The sequence below is a fragment of the Hippocampus comes genome, unplaced genomic scaffold (genome assembly GCF_001891065.2).
Source record: "Hippocampus comes isolate QL1 unplaced genomic scaffold, H_comes_QL1_v1.1 scaffold174, whole genome shotgun sequence".
NCBI lineage: Eukaryota > Metazoa > Chordata > Actinopteri > Syngnathiformes > Syngnathidae > Hippocampus > Hippocampus comes.
In genome coordinates, this window is record NW_017805983.1 from 8,387,735 (window position 1) to 8,408,697 (window position 20,963).

The 20,963-nt window shown below is 40.8% G+C and overlaps 1 protein-coding gene across 4 annotated transcripts; it reads left to right on the plus strand.

Moving 5' to 3' along the window:
- Nucleotides 1-11,403: 11,403 nt before the first annotated feature.
- Nucleotides 11,404-20,830, plus strand: tbc1d22b (TBC1 domain family, member 22B). 4 transcript variants are annotated; one of them, XM_019891418.1, is made up of 14 exons: nt 11,404-11,696; nt 12,893-12,970; nt 13,208-13,400; nt 14,992-15,118; nt 15,889-16,056; nt 16,151-16,221; nt 16,324-16,452; nt 16,858-16,923; nt 17,193-17,307; nt 17,545-17,651; nt 17,724-17,799; nt 17,987-18,114; nt 18,833-18,928; nt 20,096-20,830. In XM_019891418.1, the coding sequence occupies exons 1-14, from the start codon at nt 11,641-11,643 to the stop codon at nt 20,222-20,224; spliced, it is 1,539 nt and encodes a 512-aa protein (XP_019746977.1). In that variant the 5' UTR covers nt 11,404-11,640; the 3' UTR covers nt 20,225-20,830. The 4 variants fall into 4 exon arrangements, with proteins under 4 accessions (XP_019746977.1, XP_019746979.1, XP_019746978.1 ...); XM_019891420.1 differs by having other exon boundaries at nt 12,914-12,970; XM_019891419.1 differs by having other exon boundaries at nt 11,405-11,696; nt 14,995-15,118.
- Nucleotides 20,831-20,963: the final 133 nt, after the last annotated feature.

Consider the following 20,963-nt stretch of genomic DNA (forward strand, 5'->3'; position numbering starts at 1 on the left):
ACTTTTAGCCACTGACAGTACTCTACAGTAAGTGTTCGTAATTATCATTATTAATAGCATTGTTTGGAGTGGGGAATTCAAGGTAATGTGTTACTTTATCTCTTTAGCTGGAAACCTTGGACCAGGTCACAGTAGTCTTTGTGTCGCTGAATCTTTTCAATACTTGTGATAATGGATTCAATCCAAGCCGTTCCCATTCTGCTATCTTCCCCTCTATCCCCCTGTCCTCCACCACATCCATTTGAAAAAGAAGGCCCTGTATATAAATTACGTGAGGCAGTTTACTGTAAGAGTCCACCGGGGAAATCGAAGAAGAGAATAGAAGAGGGAGGGGGGGAAGGGGGGGGGGGCTGAGTGTAAAACAGAGTTATGGGAAACAGCAAAGGATGCAAGCCAAAGTGCATATACTGTAGAAAGATGCAGAAGATCGAGATGGTGGGAAGAAGTGGGGAGGCAGTGAGGGAGAGGATGATTGTTCGGGAGAAGAAGGGAATAAGTAAGTGGATGTGAGCAGGGAGAGGGGAGCTGTGAATCTAAGTGTGAGACATTGAGTAAGTAAAGAAAAAAATGAATAAGGAAATGGACAATTGGATCAAATTTCAAGGATCAGAAGTTTTTTTTTTAATTGTAGTTTTGCGATTCAATGACTTTGTTTCTCACTTTGTGGAGCAATATTTTTCCGCAGGTTTATCCCAGCGAACTCAAGCAAGGGTTCTATTAAACAATAAAAATATGGCAAATACATACAGAATGAACAATGGGTTTTCTTCTTTTTTTGATATACAGTAAGAAGCACTGAATAAAAATCAATAGACAAGGGCATTGGTGTTAGTCTAGCTATGACAAGTTTGCTTTGATTGTCCCTCAGGCACCACATGACCACCTCGTGTGATGCTTTGCAGAAGTCTGTTTTAGGTTTATCCACTTAAGTATCAAGGAAGGGACTATTATTTCAGCCATTTCATCAAGGGTGTGTTATTGTGATTCTTTTAGACCCAACATTCGGTTTGAGTAGACAAAGCTGCTCCAAGTGCCCTGCAGGTTTTGAGAAAGATTGAAAATAATGGTCTGAGCAGATACGGTATTTTTGAAAATTGCAGCCAGCACATCCAACTGCGTCTATTTTAGAGATCAATTCATATTATTTGTGAAGTGGTAGTACCGGTAAGTTATTTGTATTGGGATCACTCATAAGAATACTGTCAAGAATGCTTTAATACTAAAATTCAAGCTTTTTTTTTTTTTTAGATTTATTTACAATTATTTTGTACTGTACTGGGCGTTTTTAGGCTATAAAAAAGTCTAAAAACAAGAACTTTGTATTGTATTGGGCGGTTTTAGGCCATGAAAAAAAGTACTTGGGAGTTACGTACAATTGGCTCTAACGGACCACCGCCTTCCCTCTATTGGCATCCGCCTCTGTGGCTGTGAGGAGGTGGTAGAAGGGGGATGCTAATATCTTCAATTCTTTAAATGATGTGCATGAAATACGGTATATAAATAAAGGTGAGGACCTTGTTTTGTGCACACTGGTGTACAGTCATTCTGAAATAGAGAAGGGCCTCCCCCAGTGTTCAAGAAAAATTTGAAGAAGAGCGTGTGTGTATGTCAGGGCCTCTGTATGTTTTGTTGAATCAAATGTTCAGAGTGTAAATCAGGGCATAATTGTGCCTTTGTCAGCAAAAACAGTTGTGTTTGCTTTAACTTTGCAGCTAGTCAATGAAAGGTTAATAGATCGTTTCTTGCTCTCTAATAGAGTTTGGATGCTCCCCGCTTTCCTGTCTCGACTACTCCGCCTTACTACAAACCAGTGCAAGGGCACAAACAGGCCATTATGCCAGACAGGCAGACATGACTTCCCTTCTCTTTCTCTTCCTGCTGCTTCCTGTGCCTCTGAATGAAAGGAAATGCAGAAGGGACAGAAGTGTAAAGAGTCCTCTGTGTCTCCGCCACCTCTCTCAGACAGAAGTGACACCACAGCCGACAACAACAACTACAACAGCAGTGAAAGCAGCACTGCAGCATTATTCATGAAGGCTGAAGAGCACGGCGGCAAAAGAGCTCAGTCTGTCTACTAAAGTCACCCCCTCCGTGCTTTCAAAGCCGTCCCGTCAATGAGTTAGAATACAAAACTTTACCCACCTGTTTAGATAAAGGAAGACCCTAAATTGCAGCTATGAAAGTGCCTCTTCTCAACCTTGATTGAAAAGTTTGCAGTTTGTCACAAGCGGTGCTCTGTTACCAGATCAAACATCTGTGTGACACACCGATTCATGCAAAGTGCTTTTTTAAAACATCGCATAATACGTTTCACATCTTTAGGATATTCACACCAGTGCCTTGGAATATGTATACTTGTATTGTCAATTTGCGCAGTATAAACAATATTGACTCTAGTTTGGTGTGCTTACATCCTTTAAAAAGCTGCTCCACTAAAAGCTGCCTAACTGCGAGTAGCTAGATTACTTTTCATTGCTCTACAACAATGACAACAAAAACCTATTCTACCCGAATGCACGGTGTGCCAAGATGAAATTGATGAAATTTTGAGTCATTGAGCATGGATGCACTGTGCTTATTGTAAGCAAAGGTTTTGCTATGAAATATAAGCTCTTACTGACTTGAATCTATTTTTTTGTCCGTTCCAATCTTTTCTTCACCAAAATATTTAGTTTTGTTACAAATAATGGTATTATATGTTATGTATGAGAGTCAGATGTACAGGTAAGGGTAGAAATAAAGTTCAACTCCTGATCTCTTGTCTCACATCCATCTTTTCATGTCAAACACCAAATGTGAAAATATGCTTGAAATGACTTTCAAGCATATTTTCACATTTGGCAGATTATTCTCATCCCAGATTGCAGCAGGATGCATACCCATGACGTCACTGTTCTGTCCCTTATTAAAATCACCACATCAGCGGCAGTACAATCCATCAAAACTGGCAAAGAAAAGTTTAACCCGGTGGGAGTGATGAACTCAATTCGCTTACGGGTGGAAACTCCTCAGTTCAGAGGTTGCAAAACTCAGCCGGCAGCCATGATGCACCCTGAAGTGTAAAGAGTCCTCTGTGTCTCCGCCACCTCTCTCAGACAGAAGTGACACCACAGCCGACAACAACAACTACAACAGCAGTGAAAGCAGCACTGCAGCATTATTCATGAAGGCTGAAGAGCACGGCGGCAAAAGAGCTCAGTCTGTCTACTAAAGTCACCCCCTCCGTGCTTTCAAAGCCGTCCCGTCAATGAGTTAGAATACAAAACTTTACCCACCTGTTTAGATAAAGGAAGACCCTAAATTGCAGCTATGAAAGTGCCTCTTCTCAACCTTGATTGAAAAGTTTGCAGTTTGTCACAAGCGGTGCTCTGTTACCAGATCAAACATCTGTGTGACACACCGATTCATGCAAAGTGCTTTTTTAAAACATCGCATAATACGTTTCACATCTTTAGGATATTCACACCAGTGCCTTGGAATATGTATACTTGTATTGTCAATTTGCGCAGTATAAACAATATTGACTCTAGTTTGGTGTGCTTACATCCTTTAAAAAGCTGCTCCACTAAAAGCTGCCTAACTGCGAGTAGCTAGATTACTTTTCATTGCTCTACAACAATGACAACAAAAACCTATTCTACCCGAATGCACGGTGTGCCAAGATGAAATTGATGAAATTTTGAGTCATTGAGCATGGATGCACTGTGCTTATTGTAAGCAAAGGTTTTGCTATGAAATATAAGCTCTTACTGACTTGAATCTATTTTTTTGTCCGTTCCAATCTTTTCTTCACCAAAATATTTAGTTTTGTTACAAATAATGGTATTATATGTTATGTATGAGAGTCAGATGTACAGGTAAGGGTAGAAATAAAGTTCAACTCCTGATCTCTTGTCTCACATCCATCTTTTCATGTCAAACACCAAATGTGAAAATATGCTTGAAATGACTTTCAAGCATATTTTCACATTTGGCAGATTATTCTCATCCCAGATTGCAGCAGGATGCATACCCATGACGTCACTGTTCTGTCCCTTATTAAAATCACCACATCAGCGGCAGTACAATCCATCAAAACTGGCAAAGAAAAGTTTAACCCGGTGGGAGTGATGAACTCAATTCTCTTACGGGTGGAAACTCCTCAGTTCAGAGGTTGCAAAACTCAGCCGGCAGCCATGATGCACCCTGATGGGGACACCCCACCCATGGAACTCCCTGGAGGCCCTAATAAATGTGGGTCACGTTGAGCTATATGTGTGTGTGTGTGTGTGTGTGTGTGTGTGTGTGTGTGTGTGTGTGTGTGTGTGTGTGTGTGTGTGTGTGTGTGTGTGTGGGTGTGTGTGTGTGTGTGTGTGGGTGTGCATGAGTGTGTATGTGGGCTCAAGACAGTCTACTCTCAGACGGCATTCAGATAATGACGAAAAAGGACTTATTTCTCCAAGGCAGTCGAGCATGAAAAGGAACTCCCCCTACCCCCCACACAGAAATGCCACCAAAATAGGAACATAAATGCACATGTGTAACACTAGTCTGGCCTACACTATACAGAAGAAAACCAAAATAAATAGCGCAAAAGGATTTGAGGAAATATGTTCCACAAATATAGCAAAAATTCAGCAAGCGGTGCTTAACACTTCAAGTGTCCCACTGATCTGCTTGCAGGGCACTTCGACTTCCACACTGTGTAGCGGTTTCTAATATCCTGCTTTACAGATCCCTGTGACTGGACCATGAATACTTCATGGATTTCCTGAAAACACAAAGCCCTGTGGAACTCGCAAACAAAGTGTGTGGGTTCCTCTGCAGGTCACTGTGCCAAAGTGTCTCTGCTACATATTTACTCAAAAACCAACCCATTATTTGTGTATGTGTGCATGTGCATTTGCACTGGGATCAAAGTCCATTTGTATGGAAAAAGACAGTCTGCATGTATTCGTCTATGTATGCGCATGTATTTATGTTGACATGAAAATGTGTGTGCATCTAAATGCACATGGGGGCGGATGCATGTGGTATTCCTGTATGTATGTATGCATGCATGCAGGGCACTTATAGGCATGATTATGGTTGTTTTATGAGCCTGGTGATTCAGGTGTGCGTTTGTGGGGGTGAAATAACAATCTTTTCATACTGTGTCACATGTTCACCTGCATGGACCAATGCTCAGCCGGCATGGAGAATATATTCAGTGTACCAGAAGGATCATGATGCCTCACACTGGGCAGAGGTGGGGGAAGGGTATGTGTGCTTGTACATGCGAGGGAGACAAAGATGACCAAACTGCGGCTGACAATATGTGCGGCACATTTCCAATTTCCTTGCGTTGGATCGGGAGATGCTGCAATGATAATAGCGGTAGACAATGGCAAAGGGTATTTAATAACAAACACAAAACGCTTCAGTCTGAAAACTGAAAACTGTGCCATTATACTCGTAGTATAGGCACACACGGTGACGGTTTCTCTTTTGTAGAACTTGACATATGGTGCACACATTTGCTGCCTCAATTTCAGATCCAACTCCTCACACCGGCAAATTGCCACACCTCCCCTCTTCCACACGCTCATCACCCCCCCCTTCTGTTTCCTCGTCTCCCCATCTCTTCCAATTCTCTCCTCTTTCTGAAAGTCATCTGCTCGCTAAGCAGTAAGCAACATCACGGGCCGCTTGCAGAAATGAGAGTATACAAATGATTTGTGGCACCAGCGTCCCACTGGCGCCAGCCTCGGTGGCTGTGAGGAGGTGGTTGTCGGGGGGGTGCTAATGTCACTTTCACCTTGTGTTTCTCTCGCAGGCCCATAATGATCATTTTTTTCCCGATTTCATCGCAAATGTGTTTCAGGCAAGGGCCACCGAGGGAAGAGAGAGCTCAAGAGAGCATGAGGGAGAAATGATGTTGGCGAGCCATGCAGTCCACTCTGCTGTAGTGTGGAAGTGGAAGCAGGGGGTGGGGGTAAACAAGGGAGCTAGGGGAGGAGGGCATACATAAGGGGAGATGGAGCAAAAAGGAGAGAGGTGGGGGCGCATCTGCACAGTGACCTTTCTCTGATTCAATCTTGCTGATGAATCCTAATGAAGGATTTAATAAAATCACAGTTTACAATCTATCTCAGCATCAAAGCGTGCAATCCAATTCCAAACACATACCCATTTACATTTCCAATATTGCCGCAAACAAATCAAGCCCTTAGCCGTAAAATAAGTGAGCAACGAATCAATGTGTGAGTGGAAAGCAGGGCGAGAAAAATTAGCTATGCTGGAGAGTGAGTGGCTGGCACATTCGTTCCAGCTGTGGTCTAATGTCACAACTTGTCATATTCATTTGGCCTTCTAATGAGGCTAAAGTCAACAAGGTACAGCACACATGAGTGGAACGGCTGCTGTGGCTAATAACTATAAATGAGCAGAGAAGAGTCGATGACGACCGAGAGCAGGTAATGGGAAATCATTTGAAACTTAATCGTGTGCAGGCTGGAAATCAGTTCAGCAAACATGTTGTGTAGATATGGCACAGCGATTACATTTTACTGATACCACCAACCTCTCCTACCATTTTTTCAAAGTAAAAGTCTGCAGCTGCCTGAACAGAAAAGCACACACATTAACGCAACCATTTGAATGTATAGTGCAACACAATATAATAGTTTAGTGGCGAAAAAAAAAATCTTACTGACTGATTTCTTCGTAACAGTGACATCTGTTGATTACGTGTAGGACTGCAGCCACATTCTTCAGACAGCCACATTGCTAGATAGCTCGGTGAGGGATGGGCAACTTAAATGATGGAGGGGGCCAAAATTGTTCATCAGTGCTACTGAAGTGGGGGGGGGGGGCGGTGCACAAAGCACCACGCACTTCCAAACCATATGAATGACAAGAATGCTATTTTACATGTGGACAAAATCTGTGCTTTGAATAGACTTAATTTTTGATAATCCATTTTTGATGCTTGTATAAGAGAGCCACTATCCTAACGCAACAACAAATGTTTGAAGCAAACAACAAAATAACTAAATATTTTGTTTCCAGTGCAAAGCAGTTTATTGCATAAAAAATATCATACAAGGATGGCAAAAAATGGCTGAACAAGAAACCAACATTAAGTGCAAGAAATCATTTGGTGCATTTTTTTTCACAAAAATAAACTCACACAAAAATTCGATGTAATTGAGATACGTTACTCTGTTCGTTCCGCATATCATTGTGGATCCACAAAAAAGTATTTGGCCTTCTCACATTTATTTCAGTACAGGTATAGTGCAAGCGCAACTATTAGACATGTATGCCATCTACTGGTGATTGGTGATATTACAATGTCAAACTACAATGACCCCTGTTTATTCTCAGGTTGGCAATTGCAGATTCTCAGAATTGGTGCAAATCCTAATGCCGAGAAGTATCTTAAATTGCAGGAAGGGAATATTCCAGTCATGCAATACAAGGATGTCAATTTCCCAGTTTACTTTCAACAAGACAGAGTTCCATCCCACTGACGTATTCATGCATCAATATTATTGCTTAATGAGCAACTTTAAACTGCCTGGATTGGTTGGTGTGGTCGTCTGGAGTGGTTTCCCAGAGCCGCAGATATCATCCCACTTGTTTTATATTTTGGTGGGCATTTGAAGGCCAAGGTGTAACAGGAAAAGATACAAAACATAAATCATCTCACGTAGCCCATCACCAACATCATTACAAGCAGAACTCCAGCTGTTCTAATAGGTGTTTTTTCAGCAATGGAAAACACACTTTGAAATACGTTTCAAAACAATGGGAGTCAAGTAGAGCATATCATATAAATAAATTTGTTTTCTTCCTGTGTATGAAAAATAGTGGGACACCCTGTATGGGCATGCATACATAGACAGTACTGTATATTGCATATCTAAACTATGTGTTTTGTTTAGATGCATTTCAAAGCAATAATGACACACAGCGGGACACTATACCACTGCTGTTGTGCACCGAATATACCTCTTTACCTCGGTGACATTACAGTACTATTATTATTATCCGTATGCCCATACTAGTTTGCACGCTCGGTTTAACTTTGTGGGGGATTGTGTGTGGTGATAATGGGATCTGTGAGTGTGTGCCCAGTAGGCTGAGTTATGAGTGTGAATGGAGTGAGTAGTATTTGACCATGTGCATTGTGTTTTATGAGATGAGCAGGCTTTAATGACTCTGTCACCAGTAAATGGGCTCTGATTTGTGGCGCAGCTGTCGCCCTACACCGTGATCAACTCAGCCTTCTGGAGATACAAACGCGGATTTTTCTACTAAACCGTGAACCCTGCATGTCGATTGGGATCCTGGCAAAAACTGTCTCATGAACGTCTGATATTGATATAAAAAATAATTGCAATTTGAAGTCTAATCAGAGAGAAATCACAGCTGTTCAGGTGTAGGTGCCAGTCAGACCTTACATTATACATCCAATCAATGCACCTATCCCTCTGAGATGCCACGTTTCCATTATTTTTCATTGGTAGTGTGGCTTGAGTCCCAGTGGTGTGGATATCATGCAGACTGAGTTGTGTTATTCATTACTAACTGTACAAATGTAGCAAGGAGTTCAAAGATAGATTTTCTTCCCCATGGGAATGATTTAGAATTGATGCAAGTAAACTGGAAAGTATCATTAATTTAAAGGTTTGTCTATGACAGGGAACTAAAATGTGGGATATAATATGTAATAATGTGAAATATGTAAATTCAATTAAATATTGCAGTTTTTATTTTTTAATTAAACACAGTGATTACACACTATGAAAAAGTCAATTGAAAAAATATGTTAATTCAATTAAATATTGATATTTTTATTTTTCAATTGAACAGAGTGATTACACACTATGAAAAAGTAAATTGAAAAAAATCTCACTCATTATTTTATAGAAAGCGTCCCAAAATCTCCCAGCTAAACAGCATATAGAAATTTTCCAAAAGCTTTTACAGCATTGGTGAAAGTGACTTACACAAGCGCCAACATAGTAGTAAGAAAGAAGTACAAATCCCACAGGCACACTGAATTGGTGCAGCAACTTCATTTGAACGAAACTGATCCAAGTCAACTCACCATAATGTATGAGAAAATATTACAGTACAGTACAATGACGTGATCATTCATCCATTCATTACTCAATTTATTTTCTCCCACTTATCCTGTTCTGGTTCAGATATGTGCTTAAACCTACGCCATCCTAACATGCATGTTTTTGAAATGTTGGAAGAAACCAGTGTAGAGAGAAAAGCATAGCGACAATATGCAAACTCAGTGACCTGAATCTCGAGTCTTATTTCAGTGAGGCAGACATGCTGACCACATCCCCTACTCTGGTGCCTGAACAGAGTGTCATAAACTAAAACTAAACTCTCAGACAAAAGTGAGTTCCCAACGTCCTGCAGCATCAGCTTCTTACCTTTCTCAGAGAATACAGAATCCTCCATGGCCTGGTCATAGTGAAAGAGTGTGAGAAGAGTAATTGGTGACCCACTGACTTCAAACATCACCTTGTGCCTGAAGAAGAATCAAAAATGAATTACTCTTGACAAATTAGATGTTGGATCCCAGTTATCCATTCACTCCAATCATTTTAGAGCACATCTTAAAATTGTAAAAGACGGTTTAAATATAATGATATTTGCATACCATGAAGACAGAAACTCACCTTGGCATTTAAAAAGCTTCAGATCAATGCTAAGGTCAAAGTAAAGTTAGATTTTTGGTCTTATGAAGTTCTCCACAACTTTTCTTCAGTGTGTTTGGGAAGTACTACACAACCACCAGATGACATGGGTCACACATCAAAGAGATTTGGGTTTTTTTTCTTTTAAAAAAAGCTGTCAGATTAGTTTTGCCATAGCCATTTAAGCATTCAAGACAAGAAGCCATAATGCTGTCTATTCAGCGGAGAGGGAGAGCAAAACTAAATCTTGCTCGGGGCCTAAACTACGCTGAGCATGTGGCATGGAAAAACACATTATACACTTAATACCACAGAAACATATTAAACACTCTCGTCTGCGTACACTAGAAACCTGAAGTAGATTTAAAGTAAATGATTTAAAATAAATGTTCATCATTGCCTCTGCATAGAAATAAACCGCTTCTATGACAGCAAAGTAGTCCAGCAAAAAAAAAAAAAAAAAAAAAAGTTCAAAGTCAATGCAGAATGTTGTTTTGTCAAAAGTTGTGCCCCAAGCTCTTGGTCGCAAAGAGTTCAGCATTGTTCTGTAGTATGGCTGTATTGATGGATCTCCTCGCAGCCCTCTCTTATTTTCTGTAAAATAGCCACTTCACAGCTTATCATAGCAGGAAAAAGTCACAAGATCTCCTTAAGCCAAAGTTCAATTTTTTTCTTTGTCACTTGAAAACCACTATAGGATGGTGCATCCAGAAAGTGAAAGACTTTATTCTCTGCCCTGTAAAAATGTTACGCTAAAATAATGGGCATCTATTCCAAGCCCAGAGAAACTACAACAAATCAATAATTAAAAAAAGAGAGAAAGAAAGTAACAGTTTGCTCACCTATATTTTGCCAGCTGATGTTTGTTACCGATTGGAGTATGTGAAGACTGGTGCGGATTTGCAGTGATTTTCCTAAACAAACACAAAGCAGAGAGTACCTACAATTCAAATATTCAAACAGTGCACAGATTGGAAAGTCATAACCGAAAAATGTCCATTTGCCTACATTTGAATAAGACACCTGCAGGTTCCTGTGTCTTGAATTGAATGAAGTCAATTCTGTTTTAGATTACTTTAAACTGGAAAGAAAGTCGGTCGGTTTGTTTGGTTGGTTGGTTGGCAATGGTTACCTTGCCTTCAAAACTATCTAAATGCAATAAGCAGTTAAAATAATATTTACAGTAAACAGCGTGTGGCTCAACTGGTTTCATTGACAACAAAGAAAGTCTGCCCTCGTGTGGACTGAACTTTTAAACGCAGCATTTGCCGGTGGAAAAAATGGGAAGTACTTAACAAATTGTCCAAAATGCAGAAGAAAGGTTTTTGATTCATGGTTCGTGATTTCTTTTACCAATTTGTTCTGTTTTTCCTTCGTTGTTTGGGGGGGGGGGGCTTTTATCACTGCGTCTCACCTCTTCCACTAAGCTACAATATATTCGATTTTGCTCGGAAAGCTTCTCTCAAGTGGATGGATTTATTTCACTCTACAATAAGCAACGACTTGTGTAAATCAAAGTTTGTGATCCCTACCTGATTGTAAAAGCCACACACACACTCAACACGCAGGCAGTTGAGCATTCTGAACGCGGACCACAGCAGTTCAACAACAACAACAAAGTTTCTATAACGTTTCTTGGTTATCTGCGCGTTTATAACGCCATCCAGGACCCTCCCCGCGGTCCCCCATTGGCTGCCTGTGCTGCACCTGTTCGCCACGCCCACCAACCGCAAGCCTGGCTGAAGCTACTGTGTGCCAAGATGGCGACTTCCATACCCTCGTATTTTCCACACCGCCGCGTTTAAAACTGAACAGGTTTTCCACTGTCCAGCCAAGCTTGCGCAAAGGGGAACCGAGTCATCGTCAATGGCTGACAGAAGTGGTTTCCTCATGGTTGCTTGGTGCGGGGAGCCGGTGTCAATGTCGACCTAAGGGTGGGCTGTCTTCACAGAGTATGGCCACCGAGAACAGGATCAATTTTTGGAGGAAAAATGCAAAGGTTCCAGGAAGGTAGGATTTTCCCCCACTCCTCGCGCTTCCTTTTGTTCAAATGTCTTGTAAGTCTTGTGCAGGGGCTTTTCGATCAGTGTAGCCTCTAGCATACTGTTACAGTGTGTATAACACTCGCTTGAAATGTAACGTTCACGGGTTGGCTTTCATGCTTTCAACTGGTTATGGAAGTACGGCGGTGACATGCAGCAGATGAGCTGTCTTGGCTGTCGAGTTCAATTCATTAACCCTTGAGGTTTTTCTACGCTTTCTGTCGTCGTGTTGCCCGTGTTTGTCTAAATCGATTTAAGAAAAGAGCCCCTGGCATCCTTTTACAGGGTCCAGTCTCTTTGATCTCTACGGGTTTTGTCACTAACCGCTTGCCTGCCATATGCTCTTGCTGGCTGGCAGCCTACTAGCGTTCGCTAAGTAGCACTGACTGGGTAGTTTTGGCTAACTAGTCGTAGCCATCTACCACTGCCATCATCACTTGACCTGGAGAGCCAGTCAGCTAATTGTTTGTCATAAATACAGACTGTTCTGTTTATAAAGATAAGACATATAATTGTCGGTCACGTGTATCCATCTGCCAAGGCACACAGAGAGGAGGATCTGCACTAAATAAAAGGGTGTAGCTGCCTTTGTCTCTTCACTCCAGCAGGCACACTCAAGCTAACACTAACACTAAAGTCGGTGTAAAGACTTGAAACCCAAACATCCAGGGTGTTTGAACAAGGACACTCAGCGGCTACTCCTATTCTTGGATTTCTCCCGATAAAACAAGTCACGGACATTGCCATTGTCACATCATGAGTCTGTCCAGGTCTCAGCCACCGGGCTTACTTTAAGTTGATTTAAGTAAATGAAGCTAACAGGTTTGTCGTCCTTTCAACGAAAGACGACCAGGACCTTTTGCACCCATGTGCAGTGAAGCGTTTAGTATGAGTGAGTAACAAGAATATGGATTAAGTTTGATATTAGCTCAATGTTATCCTGGTGTTTTAAATTGGATCTTGGCAGATTTGGGCCTGGACAAGATGTGCGTAATTTGCCACCACTAGCTGCAAAACAATTCATCATTCATTTAAAAAAACAAAAATGGGGTCAGGTGCCTGTCAACTTTCTTTGAATAATAACTGATGAGATGCTTTCCTTCGTAACTCTTGGCATGAACACAGACAGAAAGTATTTGTGAAGTTGTGTGAACCTGTCTGCAGTTCACATGTGGTCTTGTCCAGTGTGCAGCCTGTTTATGGAGCGCAACATCCTCCTCTTGACCCATGTCTACGACGCTCGTAAGTGCTTACTGCAAGTGGACTGCATGCTGTCATGTTGTCCCCATGAATCCATTTCATTGAGGCGCATATCTCAGTTCGATTTGGTCTGCAGCCAATATTTTCCCACTTTTTGTTGACAACATTTATGGAGAACCTCTGCTGTTTGTATCTTGTGTTGGTGTGTCATTCTGTTAACACCACCGAGAAATGTGAATATCAGTTCATTTCTTTTAACTGTCTTTTCCTTACATACAGGTATCCCAAAGACACAAAGCTGAAGTTAAACAATCTCAAGTCTAAAAAGATATCAAGCTTCCATGAGTTTGCTCGGAGTACAAATGATGCTTGGGACATTGATGACGATGAGGAGGATGATGACTTTCTTGGTGGCCCCGCCCTGTGCTCCTCCCTGCCCTCGGGAGTGCACTCTACATTCACCCAGAAGCAGGTAGACACCCGATGTCATGCTAGGGCACTTATTTATTTATCATAGATGCGCATAAATGCTGCACAAGTGTGTATGTGCAGTCAAAACTAAATAATATGCACCGGATCCAAGGAAAATTCCATGCTAGCATATATGAAAATTTGCATCCCATTTTTACACAATGTACTAGTGCATCCTTCCTGTAAAACTGGGCTGCAATTAATTTTGCAGCCAATTGAGCTTCACAGAGTAGGGTAGAAAGTCGCGCAAGGAAAAGTTGTATGAATCTAGTGATTGTATTTCCAAGATTTGTTATTCAGGGTTAGGCAAAATGATCTGACATATTTGTAGGTTAAATAAAAGGCAAATAAAGTAAAGAAACAAAAAAGTGCTTTTATTTTCGAAAAGTACATATAATGCCATTCTGTTTCATTATGTTTTAAAAATTAAATCAGTCAAATGGGATCCATTATTGTCCACACACTGTTGAAGGCATTCACGAAAGTTGTCTATAACAGAGGTCCCCAACCGCCGGTCCGCGGACCGGTACCGGTCCGCCGGGCATTTGGTACCGGGCCGCACAGAAAGAACTTGCCTTAATTCCGTTTTGTTTATTTCGGAATACAAACGATGTTTTATTTTGAAAAACTACCGGATTCTCCGTTACATCCGTCTGTGTCACGCTTGACACACGTCAAGCCACGCTTCTCCGTCACGTGACCGATTACTTCAAAACAAAATGCAGGAGCTAGCAAAATGAGTAAATAAAACTGCTGGAGATCGCAAATCACGGCGGCCTTAAAAGTACGTTCGAGACAACTGGATTAAAGTTATGGCTGAATACTCTGAGATCGCCACAATAGCACTGTTGCTATTTCCGACATCCTACCTGTGTGAGGCGGGGGGTTTCTGCAGCAACGGCGACGAAAACAAAATTACGAAGTAGACTGGACATAAACCACACACTTGAGGTGTCATTGTCTCCTATTACCCCGAGATGGGACCGTCTGGTTGCAGAAAATCAAGCTCGGTGCTGTGGTGAGTCGTCATTTTCATGCACTTTGAATTTGCGTTGTATCGTATTTTGAAGGCATTAAACATTGCCATAGCGATCGGAGTGTTGCGGCCAGATTAGACGCTCCTTGTGTTTATTATTATATTTCGAAAACGCCACAGTTTTCATGCAGCTCATACCATATTATTTCGTTGTATTATTGCCACCACACCTTAAATGCCGGTCCCTGAAAATATTGTCTGACATAAACCGGTCCGTGGGGCAAAAAAGGTTGGGGGCCCCTGGTCTATAACATATTCATTTTTGGTCTGAGAAAAGTCTCTTGCATCTCACAATATTGATCAGAGTTCATAGTCACTGTAACGTTATCTGCTTCGAAGAAGTACGGACCCCATATACAAAAAAAATGGCATTATATGTACTTTTCGAAAATAAAAACACATTTTTGTTTATTTTATTTGCATTTCATTTAACCTACAAATGTGTCAGATCATTTTGCCTGACCCTGTACAAATGAAGGAATAGTCATCAGTGATTAAATCGGGGAATTATAGTTACGGCAATTGGATGCTGATCTGCTTCTTCTTGTCCTTTGAGAAGCAAGATGCGGCTGGTGCCCCACAAAGTGGGATGTCACACACAAAAGAGGAGGACACCGAGCACGAGCTTGTGAACAGCAAGGTGGTGAAGTCGAACAGCGAGATCCACCTCAGTACATCCTCAGGTAGGAGATTATTTTAGTTATGCATAACCAGTGAGCATCCCAGCAGGTACAGTAATTCATAATTGCAAGATGTTAAAATTACATCTGGATTCTTATTCTACAACTAAATGCAAAAGATAAATGTAAAATTTTTGGCCCCGTACAAGTCAGTGATCAACCTGCTTAGCTATTAGTGGGAAACACAGAAAGGGGACTTTATGTGTCACATTTATTAATTTCCTCTTGAATGCTCAGTAAAATTCCGTTTCGTCACTTACATGTAAGGCTACATTTACACCAGGAGTGGCCAAATCTGCCCTTTCCAGCCTGTTTTACATTTTTCCCCTCCTCCAGTACACCTGATTCAAATGATCCTTATCAGGCTTTTGCAAAGCTTGCTGGTGAACTGATCATTTGAATCTGGTGTGTTGGAGGAGGAAAACATGTAAAACAGGCTCGATAGGGGCTTTCGAGGACTTGGGCACCCTTGATTTTACACTATGAAACTTTGTGTGCCATGGGATTTGGGCCTTTTTTTTCCTTTTGTATTCAAGTTTATTAAGTCTATCACTTTGTCCAAGATGGCCCATTGGAGGGCACAGGGCTGCTTAGTCTCGGAGGCTCAAAGGTGCGCTACGATTCTGCCCACAGTCTACCACAGATGCCAGTATGTCCCCTCCTGGCCCGTCAGGGGATGTCCTTAATATTTGTCATGTTTAGTCACATAAAATGTCTGTCATTTTATATCCAAACAATCTTCTTGGTTCATTTGCATGTCTGACCTTCCACAGTTCGCTCCACACTGCAAAAGCAGCAGTCTCTTCCGATTCGACCCATCATCCCTCTAGTGGCTCGCATTTCAGACCAGAATGCATCAGGAGCCCCTCCCATGACAGTGCGGGAAAAGAGCCGGCTGGACAAATTCAAGCAACTGCTGGCTAGTGCCAACACTGACCTTGGTAGGGCGCCAGCTCCATATATGTGGTAATGATTCATCGTGGGTATCGGAGTGACTGTGATGGTACTAATTGTGAAAATTCTGATTGGTTTCAGAGGAGCTGCGAAAGCACAGCTGGTCAGGCATACCGAGGGAAGTCCGTCCAATCACATGGAGGCTCCTCTCTGTAAGAGGCGTTACAAGTTGTTGTGTGGTCGTAGAAATGGTAATTCAGCTTCTTTTGAGGTATGCATCCCCCTTCTCCTCCCTGCTCTTTTCTGCCAAACAGGGTTACCTGCCAGCCAACAAGGAGCGCAGGGAACTTGTGCTGAAAAGAAAGCGTGAGGAATACTTTGGCTTCATTGTGCAATATTACCACTCCAGAACAGATGAGCACTACAAAGACACATACCGACAGGTATTGTTGACCTGGACTGCTTGAGAATGCCAGTGGCCAGCAACATATCCACATACAAAAGAAGCCTCGGTTGAATTTGATAGAATTGTAATTGTATTGTTCACATTGAGATGAAGAAAAAAAAAATCACAACCAAATTGACCCACAGTATAAACATAGCTTTTGACAAATTTGGCAGAGTGCAGAAAATGATCTACCTGAGTATTTTTATTATTATTATTAATTTGTTTGTTTATTTATGTTAGGTTTTTATGGTACTACACTATAGCTTCTTTCTATGGTTTATTTTTTTTTTTTTGGTTCCTCATTTGCGGTTTTCGGTTTCGGCCAAGAATTTTCATTTCAGTGCATCTGTAATATTTACTGTATGAATGAAGTGTGGCATATTTGTTTCCTCTCGTTAAGATTCACATTGACATTCCAAGGACCAACCCTCTGATTCCATTATTCCAGCAGCCTGTAGTGCAAGAGGTAATTAAATAGAACACTTTTTGGATCATCCTGTCAATGTATATAAAGAGTTTTGAGCAAACGTGATAGATCACACCCACTCTTTTTAAACTACTTGTTAAAATGTGATACAGTACATGACACATTCATGGCATCTTCTCACAAATAGATCCAAAACGTTTGATGGATCCATTTATACTCACATGTTCTCGAATGTATCATGAATGAACAAAATCTAACTTCTAACACAAATTTATTTCAGCTAATATTGTCATCTGTCTCTCCTTCAGGTTTTTGAACGTATCCTCTTCATCTGGGCTATTCGACACCCGGCCAGTGGTTACGTCCAGGGGATCAATGATCTTGTCACACCCTTTTTTGTGGTCTTCCTGTCTGAGTTTGTCAGTAAGTTACCTGTGGGGAAAATCTGAACTACCCCCTACCTAGAATTTGTACTTTTACTTGATTTTTTTTATCTGTGCAGAACTTTGAAATTGCTCTATAACTAAAATGCATTTTATTATTATTAAAATGGTACCACATTCGAATACATTTCTCATGATGACTTTATTCAGTCAATGTCATAATTTAGAGGCTGAGGGAGGTCAGTACGGAGTCATTCGGTGTCATTTGTTCTTCTAGTGGAGGACATGGAAAACTTTGAAGTGGCTGCTCTGTCTCTCGACATTCAGAGAAACATTGAGGCTGACAGCTTCTGGTGTATGAGCAAACTATTGGACGGGATACAGGTCTGCCCACACATTTGTATTTTCTCTTTTTCTTTGAATTTGCTTTGGTTATGAAATTTGCTGTTGTTTTAGGACAATTACACCTTTGCTCAGCCAGGAATCCAGAACAAAGTCAAAGCTCTGGAGGAGCTGGTCAGTCGGATCGACGGTAAATTGGTCCTTCATCAGCCACTCTTTCACTGTATTAAAATAGGCCCGCAATAAATGCATTCATCAGTCGAGCATGTACCTTGCATAATATTTTCTTTGAACTTCAGTACTACACTTACTGGCTAATTCATGTTGAAAGGTAAGAAAGTATCATTGTAATGGAACTCGTGTGTTTCTGCTTTCAGAGGACATTCACAATCATTTCAAAAAGTATGAGGTGGAATATCTACAGTTTGCCTTCCGGTGGATGAACAATCTGTTGATGAGGGAGCTACCACTGCGCTGCACAATCCGCCTCTGGGATACTTACCAGGTGACATACTCGTCATCATTCATAATTGAATGTAGTCTGTCTAGCAAAAATAATAATGAAAATGAAATATTATACTCAAAGTATTTGAAAGTATATGTACATCTATTTGTAGAGGAACAGGATAAATGCAATACAGTTATAGATTTTGAAATTGATTAGTTTATCTCTGGCGTCATGACATACTTCCAGTTTCAGCGCACAGAACATGGCCGATGGGCTCTCATTACGAGTGTGACGTGTGCAATACAAGTACAGGTATTGAGCACTCTTGGGTGATAATTCCACAGCCGATAATATTTCATTGGGGTTCTGTTTAAAGCCCATGTTATTTCCTGTCCGGCTTTGGCCTATCATAGTGGCTCCGTCCATTGACGGAAACTTTCCCCATCTCTCAAGACGATTATTAATAATAAAAGATATTTAAATGAGTGTTACTTTAGATATTTTAGTGTTTTATTTATGTATTTTGTTATTTTATTTATTTGTTTTTATCGCCCCCCCCCCCCAAGCCGCTCCAATGACAAAATTCCACCACCCACCATAGCTATCAAGTACAGCAAGGAAAGCTACATTAAAAAAAATCTCCTTATGGGGAAAAAGAATCAATTATTATTAATCTTGAAATGTGGAGTTCAAATGAAAGGTTTTCATTTCATTTGTTGTTGTTGTTGTTGTTGTTGTTGTTTTTATTTATTTATTTATTTATTTATTTGCACAGGCTGAAGCAGAAGGGTTCTCCCACTTTCACCTGTATGTCTGTGCCGCTTTCCTCATTGAATGGCGTAAAGAAATACTCTCCATGGTTGACTTTCAGGTATGAATGTCTTTATGGCCAATTTTTAGTGAGATTCTTTTTGTCCTTTAAAATACTTCAGACACCCTAAGACCAGTTATTTTAACTTTTTCTGATTTATGAACAGACATAAATCAGAAAAACAGACACAAAAGTGCAGAACCTGACTCTTCATCTGGACAATTTGAGCATTTGTCTAATGATCTGGCCATGCCGCTCTCTGTCTTCTTCCTGAATGACCAGCTGTTTATATGAGACTGTTTGAGGGGCGGGGTCAGCCTAGGAGTTGGCCATACAGAAACGGAGCCGGATTTTATTTGAAAAAATAATAATAACCTCATAAACACTGGATCGTCTCAAGAAATGTGTGTGTGTCCACGTGGAAACCCTGACACAGTGTAATAGTATATGCCAGGCCTATGTGGCGCTGTAAGCCAGAAGAAATCACCAAAAACCAAGAATGAGAAACCGTCCCATGTAAACAAACTCACATTGGCTGTGAATATGAAGAGAGGAAGAGAGGAGGCCTTTGTGTGGACTAGATTTATATGACGATTTTGTTGGGAAAGCCCCATCATGCTCAGGTTTTTTCTGCCGGAACGATTACCTGTTGGCTGTGTTCGTGCATGGTCACGCGAGAACTGGAACAACCATGTCATGGTTTCAGGAAGGATGCATATGTGTTGTACACACAGAAACGTGAAGGCAGCATTTTGAGATTAACCATTTTGGGACGCAGTTTTAAAAAGATCATTTTTAGGGCTTTTAAAATGCTAGCTCCAGTAGGATGAAATACAGAAATTATATTTTTTAAACGTTTGCAGATTGAAACTGATTCACAAGACTACAACCTTTTTCCCTGTGAGACGATTTATAAAAATAAATACATAAATAGAACACTTTGGGTTTTCATTGGCCAAGTCAGCATTGTATAGGACTCGCAACCCTGTTAAAATTCCAGTTTTTGCAGTGTAAAAAAAAGTTAACGAATGAGACTCGTACCGATTATGTCACAAGTTTTTGCTTCCATGTTATTAAAGCACTTGAATTCTTTATTGGATTTTGAATATTCTGTGCACAGCCCTGCCCTTGGGCCACCTCACGGGTTCATAATTCTGAGCAATTATAAAACATTGTCAGTTAATAAAGATATTCGTTCTGGGTCATTGATGTTCTTTTGCTCTTCAGGGCCTACTTATACTATTGCAGAACCTTCCCACAATCCACTGGGGTAACGAAGAAGTTGGCCTTCTTCTGGCTGAAGCGTACAGACTGAAGTACATGTTTGCAGATGCGCCCAGCCACTACAAGAGATAGGCTTCCTCTGTACAGCGCACACAGTGCTTGTCTGTGAGTGTTCTGATCAGCCCACAAAAACAGTCCTGAGAAACTGACTCCTCATGGTGAAGGTCACACTGGACTCGATGATGAATACGAAATGATGTTGCCATTCTCCTTTGCAATTTAACACTGGACTGTTACAGTATAGAAGCACACACACCTGTCATCTTACTCCATTCATGGAGCTCTTAATTGTTTCTCCTGTTTATGTTTTCAGAACATTTTAATTTTAAAGGATGGTGAATGTATTTAGTGTCATCCTTTTAAGATGGTATACGAATTATATTTTTACAGACTTTTTTTAAGTTATTGTTTTAATAAGTACTAAATATTAGCTGTGAGCTAGAAGATTAGGATCATGAAGTCTAATACATCGGAGTAGTTAAACACTGTAAAGAGTTTTAAAATAGCATAAAACCCCTCTCACTCCAAACTTTTCTTTGAGATAAGTTTTATAAGCAGCATAGAAAATTGATGAATGGAGGGTTACAATTATCCGCAATGCACAATCAGCTAATTAAAGAAAGAGGAATCTCAAGATGGGTAAATTTTGGAATTTTGTACTTTGTGTAATTGCATTTACACATATACAAGCTAAGAGAAGCGGACTAATTTATTATATATATATATATATATACACACACACATGTATACACATATATGTATATGTATGTATGTGGTTAACTTGTGATTGTTAGGACCTCCAACTGCCTGA

Excerpts from the sequence above, each read along its gene's own strand:
- tbc1d22b (XM_019891418.1), top strand. The coding sequence starts at position 11,641 with ATGGCCACCGAGAACAGGATCAATTTTTGGAGGAAAAATGCAAAGGTT. Across the intron at positions 16,222-16,323 it reads TCACATGGAGGCTCCTCTCT|GGTTACCTGCCAGCCAACAA; the intron begins GTAAGAGGCGTT and ends TCTGCCAAACAG. Across the intron at positions 16,453-16,857 it reads ACAAAGACACATACCGACAG|ATTCACATTGACATTCCAAG; the intron begins GTATTGTTGACC and ends CCTCTCGTTAAG.